Source organism: Equus przewalskii, chromosome X, assembly GCF_037783145.1.
Source record: "Equus przewalskii isolate Varuska chromosome X, EquPr2, whole genome shotgun sequence".
Taxonomy (NCBI): Eukaryota; Metazoa; Chordata; class Mammalia; order Perissodactyla; family Equidae; genus Equus; species Equus przewalskii.
In genome coordinates this window covers 104,436,487-104,459,455 of record NC_091863.1, presented here as the reverse complement: position 1 = coordinate 104,459,455, position 22,969 = coordinate 104,436,487, and the positions used below count along the sequence as shown (strand labels likewise).

At 51.0% G+C, this 22,969-nt stretch overlaps 1 protein-coding gene across 15 annotated transcripts in view; it reads right to left on the bottom strand.

The window, feature by feature from the left end:
• BCORL1 (BCL6 corepressor like 1) overlaps positions 1–22,050 on the bottom strand; it is a 60,304-nt gene extending 38,254 nt beyond the window's left edge. For 3 of the 15 annotated variants that reach the window (XM_070604736.1, XM_070604747.1, XM_070604752.1), the window contains exons 1-3: positions 20,988–21,338; positions 20,562–20,641; positions 2,809–2,937 (exon numbers count right to left, since the gene is read on the bottom strand). In XM_070604736.1, the coding sequence (XP_070460837.1) occupies positions 2,809–2,894 (86 nt within the window). In that variant the 5' untranslated portion in view covers positions 2,895–2,937; positions 20,562–20,641; positions 20,988–21,338. Of the gene's footprint in view, positions 1–2,808; positions 2,938–17,902; positions 17,951–19,434; positions 19,747–20,529; positions 20,642–20,987; positions 21,415–21,922 lie in introns of those variants that run through there. The other 12 variants (XM_070604750.1, XM_070604739.1, XM_070604753.1 and 9 more) reach the window with 12 other exon arrangements.
• Between the last annotated feature and the right edge of the window lie 919 nt (positions 22,051–22,969).

Sequence of the window (22,969 nt, the reverse complement as noted above, 5' to 3'; positions counted from 1 at the left end):
ATTCTTTCCCCTTCTGACCATAAAAAGGGGAGCTGGCTGCACCCTTGACCCCCCTTGCTCAGTTCCCACCCCACATAAAATCACCTTGAAAGCAGAAACCCTGCCCTTGAAGGCAGCCACCAGAGAGTGGCAGAGCCAGCCGGCCCAGAGACTCTCGAGGTGGCAGTGGGAGCAGCAGTCCTGGCTACTCCAGGCATACCCGTGCCTGAGTGCCAGCCCCCAAGGCTCTGGGAAAATGTCATGAGGCCACATTTCCAATCCTCTGAGGAGAGGGGTAGGCAAAGCTAAGCGAACGTTAAATTGCTCCATTGAGAGAAGAGCCTGGGACAGGAATAGCTTGCAGGGGAGGAGTGCACAGGGAGAGCTGGGTCAGTTGGGCAAGGTGAGGAGGGTGCGGGTGGTGGGGAGGAGGGAGCAGGGGTCAAAGAAGGCTTCAGTCAGGACTGAAAATCAATCCACCATTTCTTCCCTACAGAGACGACCCTGGGCTGTTATGCTCAAGGCTTTGCTGAACTTAAGCCAGAAACGGCCATAACCTTTCTGGGCCGGTTTTCTAATTACTAAGGGTGAGCACCACTGTCAAACTGGACCTTTGTCAGTTCCTGCTGGGCCCTGCCTACCCGGAACACATCGGGCTCCTTATCTTCTAGCCCCGGCAGACTTTCCCTGCTTGAGTTCCACTGCACCCCGAGACCGGCCTCATTCCAGCCAGGGCCTTCCCCAAACACACCGCGTGGGAAACACCAACCCCCGCCTCAAACTCCTACTCATCCCTCAAGCGCAGCTCACATGTCATTGCCTCTGGGAAGCCTTCCCCTATTCCCCCAGGAAGGGTGTCATTCTTACACTGGACTCCCACAGGACCTGTACATGCCACTCACCACCAATGTCCCATGACTATCGGTTTGCTCTCCCTGGGTTAACAAGTATTTGTTAAATGAAGAAATGAATGAGTGCAAGAAAGGAAGCAAGTAAGCAAGAAAACAGCGATTTAGCTGGAGGTCTGACCAGAGTCAGCCACCTGGGGCTAGCAGAAAGCCCCTGCCTCCTGTCGCTGCCGGCCTCAAGTATGCCTGACGGAGCCGGGCAGGCTTCTCAAACCTAACTTTCAGAGTTAACCCCCCAGGTGCAGCTTTGTCCCCCAAACTCCTAAGTTCTACAAGTTGTAAAGCGCCCAGGAAGATGGTTTCTAAATCAGGTGAGATCACATTTTGGAAATCAGCTGTAGCACGGCCTAGACTGTGGCAGGAAGGTGACAATAAAGGGTAGAGGAGACCAGAAGTGACAACACTTAAAAGGTCATCTTAACCACTAGGCATATTTGGTCATTTAACATCCCAAGAGAGGTCCAGAAAGAGGGAAAATCAGGTTTTGGGCCCACTTCCTGCTCCTTTCTCAGCAGAGATTTAGAATGGACAGGGAACCAAGGTAACTTGTCATTGATTTTTTTTCTTTGAAGGCTCTAGTCCAGGTCTCTGCATCAGAGTCTCAGCTACTTATAACTAGTTGCCAGTGAACACTTACACAAATCAATACCACCACCTGCCTTCCCCCAGGTCAGCTCTTAGTAATTATCTCAGGACATACCTCATATGCAAAGGAAAATACCTTTCTTGTGCTGATCTGAGAAGAATTTTGTCTTATTTTCCTTGGTCTTCACATTTATATTCTAAAATTAAATCCCTTTTAAGTCGATCTCTAAGTTGTTCCTCAGCTTAGAGAACATTAAACCATCAGGTGCTAATGGCTTTATAAAAATAAAAAGGTCTATTCTCCTAATCTGAACCTCACACAAGTACACACTTCTCCAGTTAAGAACAGAAGAAGAAAGTAGATACACGCGAAGACGTCCATTCCTTTCCCTTCAAAATTACGAACACTCCCCCACACGCACACACACCCATGCACAGACTTCCAAGATTTACCCAAGCAAACGCCAGATCTTGAATCCCAGGAACAGCCGTATCATTCTGTGTTCTAGGTGATTGAGCTGATGTATTTGGATTTACACAGTCAAGGGACTGAAATGATAGCTGAACGCCAGCAAGCATGGGGGAGCCACACCTTCTCTAAAAATGGGAGAGGCCTGGCAACCATCATACATAGCTCTTTGGCCAAGGGTTATGAAAGTCAAATATAAAATCTGAAGGCCATTTTGAGTGCCCTTCGTCTGGGGCAAGATCAGGAAATGGCACAGCTTGGTCACCCAAATATTTTGGTGAACAGGAGACTGCAAGCACACACAAATCAGGCAGGCATCATCAACTCTCGATTCTGTATGAAAACAACGTTAGGCGGTTTGATCTTTCTTTGATACTTCCTAAGGATCTCACTGCGAATCGTCATTAGCCTCGTGAGGCAGGAAAGTGCTGATCACCAGAATACCCACTAACAGTTCCCAGTATAAAGCTAAATGATAAAACTGCCTTTCTTCCAGGCTTAGATCAGGACCAAAAATATCCTACGCGTATCCTTGAGCACTGAACATGGATGCTGCAAATAAAAACTGCCGTCTCCTGAGCTTCCCCTTACTCCACCATCTGACAGTTCTTAATGAGTAGACAAATACTAATTGGCAAAAGGTCATCTGTTGGCCTCCTCACCTTCATCTGAACAGGGACAGCATGGCAGAGCAGGCCACTCACACAGCCCCAGCCCCAGCCCCATCCCGTCTCAGGAAAATTAGAAACAACCAACAGCCTCCTCCCCAGGGTCCCTCCCCAGGCCCTGCGGTGGCTACCCCTCTGGTGAGTAGGTACCGCTCATGAGAAGGCAGCAACAGCCAAGGTACCTTCCCAGCCTCCTCACCTCTCTTCGTTGATGCCACACATGCGAATCCGGTCAGAACTGGTCCAGTTGTGCACGCCGCTGTAGAGCGGTGCTGTAGAGATCATGACAGCCACTCACCACCAGACAGACCAGCTGTGGCCACTCCCCCTGGGGAAAAAGAACCCCCAAAAATCAAAACTCCTACCAGGGACAGCTGTTTTAACTACCTTTAACAAGGAAACAAACAAAGGTAATCATAGCACCAAAATGTTAGTGCAGTCTCTCTCATAAGCCTGCTATGGAAAATTTCCATCCAAATGGGGATGAGGGAGCACCAGCTTTCCAGGAATCCATAGGTTTCAGGATGGAGACCAGAACACTGCTAATCATCTAGAGTGATTTTTAAATTATCTTAAAGACAGATATGCTTGAGTGTTCGAGGAAATTCAATCTATTTCAGACAGATGAGATGACAGTATATTTTTCTACACACATTTAGCCTAACCAACCACAATTAGGGGGTCGTTCCCACATATGAAGAGTGCATTGAAAGACTACTGGGGACCTTTTTCTCGTCAACTCTCTAATCCATGGGTACTGAAGTATTTGACTGATGTAGCCAATTTCTCTCCAGAGGCAGCACATGCTTTCTTTACAAGCCCTTCAAAAATACTCTACTCTGATCTTGAGTTGGCAGTTACATAGATAAAACGCATCTATTCTAACCTAGTTTAAAGTTCCCTCCAAATCAGATGAAATACTTATTGTCCTCTGACCACAAACAAGCAAACAAACAAAAAACACTGTTCCATCAAGAACCACACATTTCTGTCTTTCCTATCGGTCTGCCATCCCCATGACCTACCACCCCCTTCACCAGCCAACCTCCAGCTCTTACTGTTGACAACCAATGCAATTCACGTTCCAGAGAAAAAGAGGCATCAAGACAAAGAGGTTTATGCAATGAGCTTGTCTTGAGACCCTTAAACCCTTGAGTTAACTTATTAGCTAAAAGCCTTATTCATCAAGCTCAACTGAACAGAACCCTACAGTGATCAGAATTTGATGCTGTTCTCCACTTTCCAAAGAAGTAAATCACAGTAAAATATCGTCACATCAGGGATTTGTTTCATTTATCCTTTGAGCAATTTTCAGAGATTGTCCATATTCAACACAATATCACTTATTCATTCAACAAATATTTATTGAGCGCCTACTGTGGGCCAGCACTGTCCTAGGTACTGAGGATTCAACAATTAACAAAAAGGGCCAAAAACCTCTGTCTTCATGCAGCTTATATTTTAGTGGGATGAGACAGACAATAAACATGTTAAATGATTCTATGTTACAGTATGTTAGAAGGTGAGGGGCCGGCCCCGTTGCGCAGTGGTTAAGTTCGCACGTTCCGCCTCTCGGCGGCCAGGGGTTCGCCGGTTTGGGATCCCCGGTGAGGACATGGCACTGCTTGGCACACCATGCTGTGGTAGGCGTCCCACATATAAAGTAGAGGAAGATGGGCACGGATGTTAGCTCAGGGCCAGGCTTCCTCAGCAAAAAAGAGGAGGATTGGCAGTAGTTAGCTCAGGGCTAATCTTCCTCAAAAAAAAAAAAGGTGGTACAACACAGGCAAAGGGGCATGGCGATGGTCTGGGGGACTGGCAGAATGGGCTACATTTTGAAAGTGGGTAATCAGGATAGGTCTTGCTGAGAAGGGGACATTTAAACATACTGAAGGAAGCAAAGGGGTGAGCCGTGTGGCTATCTGAGGGAAGAGCATTCTTGGTAGAGGGAACAACCTATACAAAGGTCCTAAGGCAGGAGGCTGCCTGCTAAGATCAAGGAAGAGCCAGGAGGCCAGGGTGGCTGGTGCAGAGGGCATGAGCAAGGGAGAGAGGTGAGAGGAGAGAAGAGCCGCATCCCCACCTTCTCTTCTTGGTCCTCACTCCACTCCCTATATCTGCAGCATAGGATGCTGCTGCCCTCGCCCCTTTCTTTGTACTTGCCCCTCTCCTGGCTTTCCTGACTCAGTGCCTGCTGGCTCAGGTGGCGCCTTTCTGTCCCGCCCCCCACCCCGGAAACCTGGCCTGCATCTTCAGTCTCTCCTCACTTCTGATAGCCTCTCCCATCTCTTCCCCTTCCCTCCCTCTTTTTCTTCCTATACCCACTCCTCTCTCTCCCTGTCCCTCCCCCTCCCCTTTCAATCTCTCCCATTTCCCTCTATTCCTCCTTCTCAATATTATTATTATTCTCCCAGCTGTCTATTCTCTTCTCCCCATCCCCTCCCTCTCTCAGCACAGTCCTCTCTACTCCAACTTTCTCCCCTTTCCCACCTGTCTTGCCCTGGTCCTTTCCCTCCTTTATCTCACTTTCCTCATCTTCCCCGCAGGCTCCACTCTCCTCCCTCTCCTCCTCCTCCTTTCTCTCTTTCCCCTGCCCCATCTCCCCTCTACTCTGTCCTCCCACCTCAGCCTTCAGTCTCCCTCTCTTGTCTTTCCACTTCCCCCTGTCTCTCTTGTCCTCCTTCTGTCTCTTTCTGTCTCTCTAGCTCAATGTGCTCTCGCTGGCTCTCCCCTACCCCTACCTCTCTCCCTCTGCATGTGTATACGTCAGCCCTGCCCCTCCTCTCTCAGCTCATGAGCTCCCACAGTTTCAACTCACCCCTTCACGCTGATGACTCCCAAATCTGTAGCTCTAGCCCTGACCTCTCTCCTTAGACCCAGACTAGAATTTCCAGCTGCCAACAACTCGCTGTTAATTGGATGTCCACGGAGCCCCTCAGACTCAATGTGTCTCAAACCGAACTCATTATCTGTTCCCATAAACCTGCTCCCCACCCCCCACGCCCAGCATGTTTCCTATCTTAGTTAATAGCACCACCATCCCCTAGCCTGGAAATTTCAGTGTTGTCACCTCCAACTCCTTCTCCCCCCCACGGCCCACATCCAATCAGGAGTCAAGCCTTAATTATACGATCTCCATCCTCTCCTTCTACCCTTCTCGCCACTAGCCTGATGCAGGCCCTCATCATCTCTCACCCAGAATATTACAATAGCCTCTTAACTGGTCCCTCTGCCTCCAATCTCTTGATTCTACAATCAATTCATCTTCTAAAGCACCAGTTCGATCACGTCACTCCCTCCCACCTCCAAAGCTTTCAATAGCTTCCCTCGGTCTTCAGAATCAAGCCTGCATTTCCCAGCACAGCATTCAGGGCCAGCATGACCTGGCCTCAAACCTCCTCTCTAGCCTCCTCTTCGGCCATATCCTACTATTTCCCGGCTGCCCTTGCAGTCTCGGCTCCTGACTGGTCCCTGCATAGCCCATCCAGTTTCAGGACTTTGCTGTTACTTCATCCTGAAACGGCCCCTCCTGTGCCTCCTCTTCCTCTCTTATCCCTCAACGTCTAGCTTAAATGTCATCATGCCATCTCCCCAGGCCCAGCCCCTGGTCAGTTAACCCCTCCCTCTCTGGTTCTCCTCAAACATTTCATTCAAATGTTCCTCAAACCTTCCCACCCCTACCACAGCACTGATTCGCATTCTCCTCTGCAGTGTGGCTGGTTGGGGGCATGGCATGTCTGTCTCTCCCACCAGATCAACCAGCTACTTAAAGTAAGAAATACCGTCTTTTCTGTCTCTGGTTCCTCTGCAGTGTCTTACACATAGTAAGTACTCAGTAAATGCATGTTATGTGGATGTGAATCCTGGATGAGAATTGAGGTGATGACCCTGAGAAATTATAAGAAGCAAAGTCAACCAAAAAAAAAAAGCGTCCACCATGCTCGCTTACTATAGAAAAGATGTTGTCATTCAATGAGAAAACTACGCATTGTCTACAGCACACCCTTCCCAGCTGCCTGATTCTGTCCCGGTTCATTGTCTTTGGGCTATTTTGCACCTCTGTAAATTGCAGGTAACTGATGGATATGCAAACTCTGTCTTGTCCCATAGAGTTCGGATTGACCTCCCTCCCCGCTGTGGAAAAACCAGTTTTGCCTCCATTTGCAATTCAATTCCTTTACTCCATATAAATTTGTGCTTTTGGACTTTTACTTTGAACCGGCTATAACATCTGTCTGGTTCCTTTGTTGATTAACGAGTAAAATAAAATCTTTAACACGCGTTCATTTTTATATGTACGAGACTCATGATTTCACTTTTTCCTGAAAATTATCTTTAACGTTACTAAGACAGTTATGTGGGTTAACAGATAATTTTAGAAAGATTTCAACAAGGAGTAAGACAAATGGATTGACTGTCTCACATCAGTTCACCAAGACCCCATTCCCTGAACATCCTGCTTAATCAAGTTTTGACTGTTTCTTAGACTATCTTGGAATATCCTAGTTTAAAAAACAACAGCTCAGCAGGTTGGCTGATACACCAGGTACTTTTTTCATCTTTCCTCTCCATGAAGCATTAGAAGACTCAGGCAACGGAAGGAGCTGTTCTCGCCGTAAGATGAATTTCGACACAGGGTATAAGTTTTACCTGCTGCCTGAATATTTGTGGGCAGCAGATATAAGTCAGTCACCATGGCTTTTTCACTCTTAGGTTGATTTTTGTTCTGTTTAGAGGGTATTAGTAGATTTCAGGGCCTGGGACAGAAATCGTGGGGGCGGGGGGGGGAGGGGCAGTCCCAGCATTTGGAAACAGAACAACATATAAAATAGCATCACCTAGATAAAGAAGCTTTTAGATCCCAAACAAACCCCAAAAACAACAACAACGAAAAGAAAACCAAGTAAAAACCAAAATAATTACTGCACAATACACATTTTATGATTGCCTAGAGAGCAACACTGATACGGGGTATCCCCATTTTCACAAGATCCTGAAGATGGAGCACCTGCTTAAATCTTAGCCTCCCACTCTTACATTATGATTTTCAGCAGAGCAGCACCCCTGCCTATGTGAAGCCCACTGCTACTAATTAACAGTAGCCTTTGTGGAGGAGGGGAGGAGGGGTAGAGAGCACAGGCAGGAGAGCACCAAGCTAAGCGGTCTACACGAGAAGGCAACAACTTGTCCTCCCACACAAGAAAGAAAGAGGTCCTCTCAAGCCAGAGAGTCAGCAAAGTGACCTTCTAAAGAGGCCCTGACAGTATCAATGACCACATAGGATAGGAGGAGTCAAGATGGCCAACATACACCAATGTCTCCCAAGCTAGAATCACTGAGGAGCTTGTTCAAAATACAGATCCATAGGTCCCAGCCCTGGAGATTCGGATCCAGTAGGCCTAGGGTTTTGTTTTGTTATTATCATGTCCAATCAAATTAGTAAGCACTCAACTGTACACTACTTCTCAGGAGAGGTGAGCATAAAGGAACAACCTTACTACAGACACGCCACACTTGGCAGGTTCTGCTGGCATACACACTTGTGTCCCAGCGTGCTTTCTTTCACAGAGCCCACATTCATATGTGGCATGTGTTCCCAATCTCTCTCTCTCTGATGGGAACCATCACATCAAAGGCAAAAGGCGAAGTTCCTAAAAGGAACTTGGAAGAAACCTGGTAATCCCAAGTGACCCAGGAAGCACAGGCACAAGGATATGAAATACCTCAAAGGATTTTCCCAGATGTCACAACCATGTAATTTTTAAGAAATGAACAGCTGCATGGCCCCAGAATCAAATGCTGGTCACTGCCTGGAAGGCAATGGGACCACCGTGAGCTATCTCCACTTTGGAGGGAAAAACTCAAAAGACACATCCAACTCGTGGTGAGAACAAAGGAGAGCATATGCTCCACCAACCCAAAGTGGTAAGCGTGGCTGAAAAACATAAACAAATAAGACATTTTGATTTAGGAGGCACATACATTCAGAAATAGAAGGATCAAGATCCGAGGGAATGAATCCAACAAGCAGGCAGCAGAGAGTAGGTAGCCAGACATAATCACCACGCTACGAAATGGGGGAAACCAAAACCAAAATGGACTAATAGGAGAGCGATAACTTTAAAATGGTGAAAATGGCAGCCAAGTGGAGGGGGAGCAGGTAGTAGAAAAGAAAGCATAATGAAGCAGAGATCTTTCCCAAAAAAATCCAAAAAAAAATGCTAGAAGACAAGGGCAGGTATGAAAGGCATAAAAGAGAAGCCCATGGCATATAACAACCAAAAGGGAAAAAATGAAATAGGGGAACCTGAAATATTTCACCATCATGGGCCAAACTGAAACACTGTGGGGAAGCACTGAAGACAGACATTTTAGAAAAGTTTGGGGAGAATGTGTTATCAAAAGGAGAACCTCAAATTATAGCCCAAGTCAGGGTTCGGGGGAGTTGGTAATAGGGGCCAGGCAGCATTAAAATCTCAAAGGAGATTTTACAGATTGGACAGACTTTCTTGGTTTTGTTTTGAAATGAAGATGCCAAAACAAGGAGGTTTCACAACAACTACAAGCAAAAGCATGGTCGTCGTGCATATGAGGAAGAACAGGACGCGAAAGGAGGTAAGAGAGCATCTATCTGACAAATGTTTTTTACCAAGGTACACATTGTTTAAAAAGTTTTTAACCTTGAAAATGACTAGACAGGGAGTTCATCCAATAGACAAGTTCTCCAGAATCACGTAGCTCCTCTTGGGGCCAAAGACAATTGGCACTGGCAACATATGGGACACAACCAGGCCCTCTACACATAGCATATAACCTGCCCCTTTCTTCATGGCTGGACTCTACCATCAAGACAAAATTAAGAAGGTCTCAGTTAAACGAAATCTGATCGTACTCCTCCAGGCTTCTTTTGGTTCACACTGCCTGGTGACCTGGAAGCAATTATGACTTTAAAAAATGAAAGAGCTGGAAAATATTCATCTTGAAGCCTGGGCCTGAATCTGTCCTCAAGAGGATAGGCGGGGCCAGTAGACAGTTTAAGAAGGAGGGTTGGGTCAGTGATGACTAATGAGTGAAGGAAACCAACTTTGGGACCTATTGCTCCAATAAAAATTCAGAGCTCTGCGTGAAGCTCCCATAAGACAGAGACATTCAAACTTCACAGAAACAAAGGAGAAGCCATGGCATTCCCCCACTTTCGGAGAAGCAGCATCTAAGACACCTCCAAGGAGATCCAAGGGACCACTGACATTGAGATCCTAGGGCTAAAAGTGAAAGGCCATGACTTCTACCCAGTCACTGGAGTACCTTTAGAGAGAGGTCAAACATCTCAAAATCATTGTTTCAACAGGAAAGTGGACAGTGTACACATACCCAACAAGGATAACTTTACCTGACTTTAGAAAGGGAACCCCTACCACAGATCTTATCCTGCTTGTTGCTCTGCCTTCTTCCATGTGTATTCAACAGGAGACTAACATTCCTGTTTTCCCGACTTAACCACATATCCCAAACCTCACCCTCTCATGAGGAAGTTCTTCCGATGTAGATTGTTCTAACTCAATAATTCCTCATACAAGGGTATTCCAATATTTTCCCAGGCTTTCCCCCCAATATCTATATTCCCTCATCTTTCCCTCCCATTAACCAAATGTCATTCCCTGATACTCAAGAGTCCCTTATACATGCCCCAGTCACTTTACTTTGCTTCCCTCCACGCAAAACAGCTTCCTCTACCACCACACACAAACATACACACACACAAAATCAACTGGAAATAATCTGCTGGGCAACTGAAAGGAGGAAGAGGCCCTTTGCACTGTACATCCTAACCTTCTGCCTGACTAAATCTATTCTAGCACTTTCTAGTTCCCCTGGGTTTTTTTTTTTCTATCCAAATATTTCCACTGGTTCTACCCTAAAGGATCAGTTTTATAAGGAACATTGCACCCTGTTCCCAGATACATTAATTTTTTTTTTTTTAGATTGGCACCAGAGCTAACAACCGTCACCAATCTTCTTTGGGTTTTTTTCTGCTTTTTCTCCCCAAATTGCCCCAGTACATAGTTGTATATTTAGTTGTGGGTTCTTCTAGTTGTGACATGTGGGACGCCGCCTCAGCGTGGCCTGATGAGCCACAGTGCCATGTCCGCGCCCAGGATCGGAATCGGCAAAACCCTGGGACACCAAAGCAGAGCGTGCGAACTTGACCACTCGGCCATGGGGCTGGCCCCCAATTCTTGTATTTACCGAGAAGGCTAAGTAGTTGCCTGCACACGGCTCTAGCATGGACACCTTCACAGACTCCTTGGGTACCTCCGTGTTTAAAAACCTTGCCTATAAACATTTATGAGACTGGATACGAAGGAATGTTAACTATCTGTTAAACACACGAGAGCTTACTCCAATGTAGTTACCTCCAAAGTGGCCACCTTGGGAGGCTAGCCATCCATCTCAATGGAGTGGCCAGGGCTCGCGATCCCCCTGGAGCTCTCTGGTGAGTATTACCATCCAATCTCCTCGCTAGTGCTGAATCCTCATCCATTCAGAGTCAATTCGATGTTTAAAAACTATCCACACCCATTCAGAGTCAGCTAATCACACAGCAGCAACACCCCTCAAGAGTGACATACTCTAGGAGCCACAGCCAAAACTTGGGGGGGGGACCTGGAGAGCATTTTCAGCCCCCATTTCTCCGCCGTCTCAGACATCCCACTATGTCCATTTACTATGTCATCTGCAAAATAGGAATAAACTAGTCCCTGCTTAAAATTGAGAATAACTTGAAAGGACCAAAGGTAATCGATTCTAAAAATGAAGTAGGCAAAAGCAAAAGTTTTCATCTCTCACTTACATTTTCATACCACCAGATCGTTTCAGCTTTTCTACCTACTGCCATGATACTTTTTTCCTATTATTCAAATAGTATGCACTTCCATTTCCTGCTGTAAGGAAATTTTACTCCATTTAAGGAAAACACCTCATCATAGCTTTATACTAGACCTAGGATCTAGCTACAAGATTTTGTGCAACTTCTAGGTGTCAGAGATATCTAGAAAACCTAAGCACTCATCATGCAATTAATCAGTCCTTTTCAAATACAAAGCCACCTCAACATGTCACCCTAAGTAACTAGGGTCATCTTTGAGCACTTCTCACTTCTACTAGATCGAAAATAAGAGTTGGCTATCCTCAGTCTTCGTCATCAGCAGGACCATGTGAATATCTGGTGTGTCTTTCACACTCCAAAGTTGAATCATTGTAATCCGAGACTTGAATCCCTTTTGTGATGCTTCTGTGTCCTCCCTGCCATGGACTGTGACAGTGGCCCTCAGACATCTCCATTTCCACATTCGTGATATGGAATTCAAGATATGCAATTTTTCATCTAAAGAGGATTCCTCCTCACCAAACTTTGGCCTTTTTTTTTCAAGTCTCCTCGACATCTTACGCAAATATTTGAAGAGGCCATTATCAGGCTATTTTTTCTATTCTCTCACCCCAGACTATGGGTTCAACTCATCTTATACATATTACTCATTCTAAGTAATTACTCACACACACTAATACACTATTAGCTCTCAGAAATTCAAACTCTCAGTATTGTCTCAACCTGCGACCAGTCTATAGGTTCCTTAAGGCTAGAAAGAATATTTTCTACTGCTTTTAATAACCCTTCCCAATAGTGTCTGGCATGATACAAGGCATATAATATACACTCAATAAATACTTACTAAACTACTGGGAAAAACTGAAATCCTTTCTACATCATAGGGAAACACAGAACGCCGTGTAAAAAGCACTGAGTCTGGGATCCCTTTACTTCCCTGCTCTCTCATAAACTCTCTCTTCTTTCTTTTCCTTACTTCCACAATAAAGACAATCACAGAAATAAATTAAAATTGGACCAGGGCAAAACAATAAAACCAACTTCCAATTATCTGAGTGTGGTTTAGCCACAGCTAATTTTTAAACCCAGTTGACTTACGGACTGCCTTCTACCACATACAGTAGATACGTGTTCAGGGAACAACTCATTTTAATATTTGCCTAAGCAGAATATAAATAGGAAGGTAAATCTGCTGGGGAGGGGGGCAGGTAGAGAATAATAATGCATTTCCAAAGTCAAACAGAAGTTATTAATTTGTTAACTGATCTACTGTGTTGAGCTGGCCTGCTATCACTCTCTCCCTATATTGGCATAGCTGATTGCTGGCATCAAAGTCCACTCTGGCTGCAGAGAGGGATTCTGTTTTACAGCACATCATTTTCCTCTGCTCAGAAGTTTGGTTTGGGGATACCTGAGCTACTTGAGACGTTATTCTCTCCCATCCAATTGCTGATGAACATCCTTGTCGTAGAGCCACACCAGACTTGGGCTTTATCTACCACCTTTTGTAGAACTTCCAGCTGTCAGAGACAGCTGGAAAGCCCGACCAGTCATAATGAAACACAGCAGCCCTTTTCAGGAAGCAATGGCTTTTTAAAATGCCACCCAAGTAAACTAGGCTTGGGTCATTTTTAAGCATGGCCCAAAATGTCCCCTGAAGTTTCCACTGGATATATACTCTTCAGTTCCTGCCCTGAAATATTGAGCAGTGTTACACCACAGCTGTTAAAGAAGCTGCTACTTCCACCTCAAAGGTGGATGCAATAATGCAGTGATGAGCCAAGCGATCTCTTCCTACTACCCTGTAAATGCTAAATATGTACTGATACAACAGGAATATGGAGAAAGAGCACAGAGAATCAAGATATAAGGGGAGTGCTCAGTAGCCATTGATGGTTTTCACTCTGCCACCATGTTTACCATAGTGTGATATAAAAGGTAATGTCACAGGACACAACTGAATAAGAAAAACTAGATTGTACTCATAGATGCCATTTATTGGGTACCTGCTATGGACCTGCTGCTATGGTCTATATAAGACATCATCTTGTGTAATCCTCATAGCCCTGTGAGATTCGGGTGATCATCTCCATTTTATAGATGAGAAAACTGAGGCTCAAGAGAGTTAAGTGACTTGCTTCCTGCCACACAGCTAGGAAGTAGAAGAGCCAGGACTCCACCCTCAGGCCATAGGATGTCTCCAAAGCCCTCCAGGTAATTCTGATGCATGCTGAAGTTCCAGAACCACTGCTCAATACTAACCTGTGCCTGGTACAATCAAGTTAAAGCGAGGAGAGTCTCGTCATAATAAGATACCTAATCATCTCATAGACCCAGGGACAGAGTGCATCGACTCATCCCCGGAACGAGAGTCACGCAGAGCGCACTTCTCTACAGAACTGGGTAAAGCGAAAATTTGCTTGTTCTCCTCGTCCCCAGACACCAGCATTATAACAAAACTCAACTGTACCCTTAAATGGCACTAACACTAAGATTTCTAGGCATACCTTAGCAATGAGGTAACCAATTTTGTTTCTTAGCAGACAGTGGGTAAAGAAACCCGAAAAACAAAGCTTTGCCTGCCCCCCAGTACTCCGGATTCTTCACAGACACTTAGCTTAAGGTCTTCTTAAAATCCAAGCAAAGGCACTCCCTGCCTCACACACTCTCAGGAATAAAGCTGAAAATGACTAGTTTACAAACAATAAATCATCACTCTTCAAATTCATCACAATTCACTGACCAGGGAAATATGACCTTGACCTGCAGCCTGCAGCCACTTTTTAAACAATTATCCATTTTTTAATGTTTTATGGGGAAAGGATAGCTTCTGCTTAAAAAAAAAAAGCGGGAAACAGAACAGCATATTTGAATTACGGGGATAGAAACATAGTTAATTTCACTCTTGATCAGAATTCAACTTCAGTTCACCAAAGAAAGTTTTCATCATAAAAGACTGCTTTTAAGTTATAAACAGTGGGAAAGTGTATGATTTAGAAAAAGAACAGTTTCTACATGATTTTAAGGATGATGATTCAAAAACTGGCATTAATAAAGCCTAGTTTGTATGTGAGATTATATAAAATTCTGTACTAGCATCCTAGTGGCTGAAAGGTAGATTGCTTCTTATTACCTCCCTCTTTGGCCATCCTGATGCTAAAGCTCCTGGCAAGCACAGACTCACACCTGCCTGGAACTGGAGCATTCAGAAATGTCCTTTCTTTTTGAAAACACAAAGGTCTAGGGTCTTGCTTTCCCCTTTCGTAATCATCAGGGGCTGCTCCCCTTTCTTGCCTATTTTACCTCAACGATTCCCACTTTCCCCAGCGTTTTCTCTGTTCCCCTCTAGTGCTCACTTTCCCACCCAACTCAACCACGAACTCCTCCTCTCTCAACCCCAGATGCCGGCGGACACCAGCAAACAGCTCTCTACTCACTGTAGCCATTCTATTCCATCTTCAACTTAGCTCAGCCCAGAATCAATGAACCACTCCAGATGTCCAACTCCTGATTAGCGCCTCTCCTCCACACCCCCACCACACCCTCCAATTCTGGCCCAAGGCTCTCAGGCCACTGTTCTTTATCCTGTTTGCTCTGGAATTTCCATCATTCACCTCCCTATATCTAGGATTCCTCCCACAACCAGACTGGAAAAACTGGTGTATTCCCACTTTCTCCTTCTTCCAAGGCCATCTATTTAGGACTGTGAATTCCTTCCCCCATTTGGTATCCACACTTAAGTCTAGATTTTCTAATTATTGCTTAGACTTATAAGCCCTGGATCCCAGCTAACCTCTGCTTCCTGGGCCCTCCTAGGGCAGAGACTATCAAAGGCAAGTTTTTACCCTCCCCACACCAGCTCCAGATGACATCTGAGTAAACGGCTTCCTCCTTTGGCTCGTTATTCCACCCTCTTTCTCTCACATTCTGCATTTTTTACCCTATATACTATCTCTAAGTTCTCTATTTCCTTACGGGTAAATATATTTATATTTCTTCCTAAATGCCAGTTTCTCCCAACCCTATTTTTGCCCAAGATCCTCCTTCTCTCTTGCCCCAACCTTAGTGATTCTAGCATGAAAGTGTAAAGAGTCTTAAAGGTTCTCCGAACTTTACTTTGGAAAACATTACCCTGGAGTTTTCAAGGTTCCACTTTTTCCTTAGTTGGCCCTAACACAGGCCCAGTGATGTTCACCTTTCTGCCCCCTTCACTGCCCAACCACCCCCATCCTGACTTCCCTTTTTGCCTTTCTTCTTTATAGCATTTAAGTCCTATTCCTCCACAATTTTGTTCTCCTAAAACAAGCCCCTCTCTAAAGCCCAGAATCCAGACTCACTATGTCATGAGATCCTCTGCCATCTGTGCTAAACATTTCTTTCCTATGTAGTGAACTGGAGCATGAATAAAGCAAAGAGACCCCTGGAGGAAACCCGTTTGCTTCCCAAGAAAGCCTATGGCACTGAGAAAGAAAGAGATCCTCAGGGCGGCCTGGTGGCACAGAGGTTAAGTTCACACGTTCCACTTCAGTGGCCAGGGGTTCATGGGTTTGGATCCCAGGTGCGGACATGGCACCACTTGGCATGCCATGCTGTGGTAGGCGTCCCACATACAAAAGTAGAGGAAGATGGGCACGATGTTAGCTCAGGGCCAGTCTTCCTCAGCAAAAAGAGGAGGATTGGCAGCAGTTAGCTCAGGGCTAATCTTCCTCAAAAAAAAAAAAAAAGAAAGAAAGAGATCCTCCCTTCCTCCCTCCCTCTCCTGGTAAACCAAAATAGTCAGATCTACCAGTGCCCTTGGTGCAGCCACCATTTCTTCTGGAACTCCCCTCCACTCTGTCCAATGCAGACTCCAAAAGCAGAGCTTACCAGTAACTTAGCTTTCCTCTGCCCTATCCCAAGAATTTGCCATCTTTTCCTTATGGCCTATTCTAAGAACTAGTCCTCCTTAACCCAGACATTAGAGTTCCCTCCCCTTCCTCCATCAATGACTTCTCAGAGCCAGAACAGAAAGAAACCTACCTACCATTGCTGCAAAGTTGGTAACAGGGCCAGCCCTCTTAAAATCAATTTGTGCCCCACAGCCTGTGCTCTTCTGCCCCACAGCCACCCCAAGGGCAGCCGCCTCAGTTGCCCGATCAGAAGATGAGTCTGCCTATCAATATCCACATGGCTTAGTCAAACTGCTACGGCCCTCCTAAACTCTACCACCCTTCAGGTTCTCTTGAGTCACCAAGCCCCCTGCTCCTCCTAGCTCCCCCAGTCTTTCCTAGTAACTGCTTCTCCCTCAAAATTTCACAGGTTCCTCTCCCAAACTTTTGCTTCTATTTGGAGCCTCTGGATGATTCTTGGGATTGGGTTACCCCATCTGATCCCAGTGGAATCCCCCAAATGTCTTTCCTACATGCTGTCCTCTTCAGTACCACATGGTGACATCACTACCCAATCCGAGGACCCCTAAACTCTGCTCCACTGTGCCGCCTACAGTCTCTCCCCAAAAATAAGCTCCCTCTATCCCAACACTCAAGGACAGGACAGGTAAACCGAGAATTAGATGACCTTTAAAGTCCCTTCCAACCTTGGAATTTTATGACCAACCTAATCCACTCCCAACTCCAAATACATCCCTCCATTCATTTTCAAAAAACGTTTCAGCCGTGGGACTCTGAGAAATGGCTTTCTAAGTTAAAAGAACCATGGGGCTACCCAGGGTAGCTAACCTACAACTGCACCCCCAGAAGTCTCACCAAAGATTGCTGCAATTATACTCCACCTCTGTGCCACGGGGAGGACCTCCAAACTGTCTTGAGAGTATTCAGCTGTCACACGAAGTGACCGGACCCCCTTCCCACACTGCGTAAAGAGCCCCTAAACCCTGGGCTAGACGTGTCCTCGCCAAGGGACGCCTGTCCTTACTGTCTACTCTAAGAGACACCAAGAATGAATAAGTATCACCACGTCGACAGCTTCATACAGCCAACACTGAACATTTCAAAACAATAAAACAAAAACAGAGTGCTTTCACTGGGCGAAGGGGGAGGTGCGGGCGGAACAGAAGGGCACCCCCACCCGCCTGTGCTGTTGGCCTCCCGGGTTTGCAGTGTGCTTCCCTCCCGCCTTTCCCTCGACCACATCTTTCCCTACAACAGTCTCCCGCACCTCCATAACGCGAAATCCCCAGCCGAGGTGCGGCCGGCTCCTCCCAGCCTTGCCCCGGACGTCCCTCCGGCCCAGCCTTCCTCTCGGCGGGACCCCGGCGAGGAGAGCCCCCTCCACCGTCCAGTTCACCTCCCTGTCCCTTCCGGGGCCTCTGGGTGCCCCTGCAGGGTTCTGTCCCGAAGCAGAACCTCGAGGAGTCAAGCCCACGAGGCCCGTCGCGGGACCCACCCCCCCTTCCTCCTCCCAGCACCTCGTCCTCCATGCACCCGGGCCCCGGAGCTCTCCGTCGTCGTCGTCCGGGCTTGTACCGCCCCCCGTCGAGGGCTCCACCCCCCGCCTTCCCCCGCCCCCAGGACGGCCCCCTCCCCACCGCGCGCCGCCTGCGCCCTCTGCCCCGGCACGGGACTCCCTTTGGCCTCCGTTCCCCGCCCAGAAGCGGCGGCGGCGGCGGCGGCAGCAACGGCTGCGGCGGCCCCAGCAGGAGCAGCAGCGGCAGCGGCGGCGGCGGCAGCAGCGCCGCCCCGGCCCCGCCCCGCCGCCCGCCGGAGCCCCACGCCCCGCCCGCCCGCCCCGCCGCCGGACTGCTCCCCCCGAAGCCCACCACTAAGGCCCCCCACGCCCCAGCCGCGATCTGCTCGAAACCAGCTCCGCTGGGCCTGCTGTCCGTTCCTCACGCCCCTTAGGACCCGGGGTGGGGGAGCCCTGGGGTTCGCGGCCATCCCTCTCCCTCCTTTTCCAAGGGCTGGGGGATAGCCCCCGATCCCGAAACCCGGCCCCGTAACCGGAGCCTCCCTCCTTCCAGTCCTCGGCTTCGCTCTCAGACCCCTTGCCTCCAGGCCTGGCGCGAAGCGGGTGGAGAGCTTGCACGCCGGATCTCCCCCCGGCTTGCCGGGGCTAGTATGAATTGCCCCCGATCTCATTCTCCAATTTAAGCCCCCTCCCCGCCGTGCCCGGCCCGGCGGCCCCCGCCCCTAGAGCGAGGGCAGCGGAGCCAGGGTGCTCCGAAGTCATCCCCCGCCTTTTTTCCAGGGACTCGGGTAATTGCCCCTGCCCCCATCACAGCACTCCCACTCCCGAACCCAGGCCCCGCCGCCACCTAGGGGTACCCCTTACCCTACGGCTCCCGCACCCCAACACCGGCGAGAGAGCAGCCCTGAAGAGCACCCGTCGCACCTCCTCTCTGAGGTTGGAGGGTATTTTCTCCCAGTCTCTTCAAGACTTCATCACGGACAGCCCCCCCCCCAAAAAAAACAAGCCCTTTCTCGCCCTGCCCTGCTGGCCAGCCTCCCTTCGAATCGTCGGATCCTTCGATCAGGGGGTTGGGGCCAGGTAGTTAACAAGACCGTAGCCTCCACCTCCCTTGCTGAGGAGTGGGGTAATTCCAATGGTCACCCCCCCAGGATCAACCCGACCCCCGTTTCCATGGAGACCCCCGCCCAGCCAGGAAGAAGACTCTCTCGGATGGTGGCGAACAAGTCTCACCTGGCTAAGGGAGAAGGGGGTGAGGAGGGGGTAGGGTAGGGCAGGGATGGGGTACGAAGGTGGGAAGTGGAGGGGAGCTGTCCCGAAGGGAGGGGCGAGGACAGAGCGAGCTCCAGGGAGCGCTACGTCCGGGGACACGAAGAGGACGGCGCCCCCGGGGGGCAAGCAGAACAGCCGCGGGGCGAAGAAGGGACAGGGTTGCGGAAAGGCTTAAGATAGAAAGAAGCGGGTGGGGGGATACGAGAAAGCCGGGGAGTCAAAAGGGGTGGAGGGGTTGGGGGAGAGAAAAAAAAGACGCACCTGTTCCCGGGTCGGCTCCGCGGGGAGGTTCAGGCCGCCACCCGGGCTCCCTCTTACCCCCTCTGAGCCGCCACCCGCCTAATACTGCCCCGATCTGATGCCCCCCTCCGCCCCTTATCGCCACCGACCTCCTTCTCCTCTCTCTCGGCGGCGGCGGCGGTCGGACTCTAGGAACTGAGAGGAAGAAGGGAGGGCTCAGCAAAGCGGAGGAGAGACAGAGCCACACACTGGCAGCAGCCGCGGCGAGCGAAAGAGTGAGGGGGAGAGCGGTGTGTGTGTGTGTCTGTGTGTGCGAGCGAAGCCTGGTGGAGTGGGTGCCGGTCGCAGGGCTCGACGGGAAGTGGAGTCCGGCCGGGTCCGCGGGCGGCGCCAGCCCCCGCTCCATGGGACTACAACTCCCAGAATGCCGCCTACCCGGGGGGAGGAATGGGGAGGAGGAGGAGAAGGGAGGGAGCGAGCGAGAGGGAGGGACGAAAGCAGGGAGCAAGCGGCGGCGAAGGGGGCAGAGCCAAGCAGCCCCGGTGACACTGGGAGGGGAGGGGAGGAGGAGGGGATCGCTGCGAGGACCGAGCGGATTCCGGAGAGGGAGGCAGCGGTGGCTGCAGCAAGCCAGGCAAAAAGCTAGACTCCCAGGAGAGGCGGAGGCGCTCAATCCGAGGGGCTGCAAGAGCCCCACGCCCCCTCCCCTCGACGCCCCTCGTAGGGGGAGGTTGAGGAAGGGAAAAGATTAGTGCGCCACGGCCAGGGGTTTCTCTCTTTCTTCCAACGCTCTCCACCTTATGCCCCGACCTGACTTTCTCAGGCCACTGGTGCCCAATCTAGTGTGCAAACCCGGAGACCCCAGATCTTCCCTGCCGGGCAGCACAGACCAGACGCATTCAGTCCCCCTCTCCCAGGGGCCTGAGGGAGGCTCCCCATGCTGGCAGGGCGTGACTCCCCCCTTCTTCCCGCCCCCCCCGTCGTCGCCACCCCCCCATCTCCCTCCCCGGAACCCCTCCCCTGAAGCCAGGGCTCGAGTCTCCCTCCCCGCCAAGAAACGGAGTCCTTCCAGGGACGACTACCCAGCCCCCTCCCTCATACAAGGCCCCTACCCACCAGTATCCCGTTCTTAGCGTTGCCCCCCTCACCGAAGTAATAATGGGGGCGACCTGAGTTGGACTGGTGGCTACTTTCCCTCCGAGACTAGCCGTCCTTGGCCACGCCGACCCTGTGTAGAGATAGAGAAGCACATTAATACTCCCGTTCTCCCCCCTCCAAGTTCGGATCCCCGTGGAAATGGCTCACAAGGGGAGAGGGGTTGGTAGTGGAAGTGAACTGGGGGTGAATCCCAATCCTCAAACCTCATCCCAGGCGTGGAAATCCAGGGATTCGTCCCTTTCCTTAAAAGCCATCAAATCACTTGGGGGGCGGTAGTGGGGGATAGATTATCTAAACCCCAATGTCCACGCGACTTGAAGCGACGCTCCATGTAAGAATAAGATACGGACTAGGCTGCCTCCGCGGGAGGGAAATTATAGCCCCCCCCCCGCCGTCGTCCACCCCCAAACACATACCCCTAGGAGAGTCAGATGGCCGAGGAAGCGGGGTAGGCGTTGGGAGTGCTGCAGAGTGAAAGGGTTGCGGCGGGGAGGGTCCGCGGCCCCCTGAGAGCAGAATCCAGATGCTAAGAGGTGGGTGGGGGGTACCGCATAATTGCAGACGGTGTCTTTCCTCGCTTTTCCCGGAATCGCCGCCGAACACCGTCTAACACTCGCAGTTGCTTACCAGTCAGTCCCCTAGCCCCATTTGTGCGCGTGAGGCGGCCGGAGCCCGGGAAGCCCAGGCACAAACTCCGCGGAAGCTGGCCTTCGCCGCCGCCGCGCTGCCGCCGGCCTCCCTCCCTCCGCTGGCGGCCCCGCCGATCTACCTTCGCCCCCGGCCGAGGCCAGACCCCGCTCGCAACTCCACGCCCCTACTCCACCCCCGGCTCCCCCTCCCCTCGCCCTCTCCCCGCGGGTCCGGCCCAGCCCCTAGCGCCGCCCCGCCCTACCGCTCGGTCCCGAGCCCAGCAAGTGCCCCGAACTCGCCCCCCGCCCCCACGCACAGGCCAGTCCGGCAGGGCCTGGCTTCCCCCTCCCGCCGCGCCCCGCCCCCGAATCCACGTCCTACTTCGCCACCCAACTCGGCCCGGTCCGGGTTCGGCCCGCGCCCAGGCCACCGGAGTCCCCGGTTCGGTCCGGTGTACGGCCACCCACTCCGCCCTTGCCTGGGTGCCGGCCTGGCCCGCTGCCTGCGCCCGCCGAGCCGGCCCAGGCGCGCGGTACGGGTCCGGATCCCGGTGCCGGCCTCGGTCCCGGCGGCTTTGCCGCGTCTCGCCACGAGGGCTTGGTCCACGCAAGATCCGAACCCGCGCGGGGTGGGGGGCGCAGAAAGCAAGTTTCTTTATCTTTCCTCCGCCCCCACCGCAGGGCCGCGCTGTCCCCCGCCCCGCCCACGGCGCCCCCTTCACCTGGGCAAAGCCCCCCGGCCACTGTCGCAACTTTGCTCTTCTCCACGCCGCCGGGAAAGCGGGCGCAGCGGGAGGAGGAGGGAGGTGGCAGGGGGTGCTGGGATCAGGCCGCTGGGCTCCGGGAGGACACGTGGGGGAGGAGGGGAAGGAGGAGGAGGAAGGGGGGCGGGCCTGCAGTTCTCGGGGCTCCCCCTGCCAGCCCCGGGGAAGCCGGAACCTCGCCGGGCAGCCGCAGACCCCGCACTGGCCGCGGGGGAAGAACGGAGCCACCTTCCCCGGCTAGCCCCCGGCTCCAGGAAGGGGGGGGGGCGAGCAACGCTGCTCGGGTCGGAGAGTGAGCGTTTTCGCTCGTGCTTTATGTGTGACTCTCTCCGTTTAGCCTCGGTGTAGTGGGGGGCATAGGGTCTTGCAAGGCGGGGGTGGGGCGCCCCCACCGGACGCCCCGCCTCTCTCCTGGCCCCCCACTTCCCTAACCCGGGCGACCTCGGTGCACGGCTCTCGCGCCCGGGCACCGAGGCCGCCCTCGGGCAGCAGCCCCAGCCCCTGCGCCGAAGTGGGACAGGTGCTGGGGAAGGGAAAATGCCGGGGCTCGCTGCCTCGCCCCGCGTCTCCCGGGCGGCCCACCCTTCGTGGCAACCTCCCGGGCTGCAACCTCCCGGGCCGCCCTCAAACGGCAGCCCCCGGCCTGGGCGTGGAGGCGTCTGGGGTTTGGGGGGGGTGGGGAGCGAGAGGCCCGAGGGAGGAAGGAGCAGGAGGGGGATGAAAGGTCTGTAAAGGGGGAAGCCCGCACGACTCGGGCCAAAACCAGGCTCGAAGAAAACTCTGCTTGTGCCCGCTTTTTCCGGGCTCCTTAGTCACCAAACCGAGCCCCTTGACCCTTACCCTTTACCCTAACGACTCCTCGCCTGGCCAAAGGAATAAATCCTCGTACGTGTTTACATCCCAGGCCATCTCCGGGACTGAAGGGCTGAGAAGCCTGTGGTCCACATTGGAACTCGGATGACTTTACATTAACTCTGAGGAGGAGACCAGCTTGCGAAGGGGCTG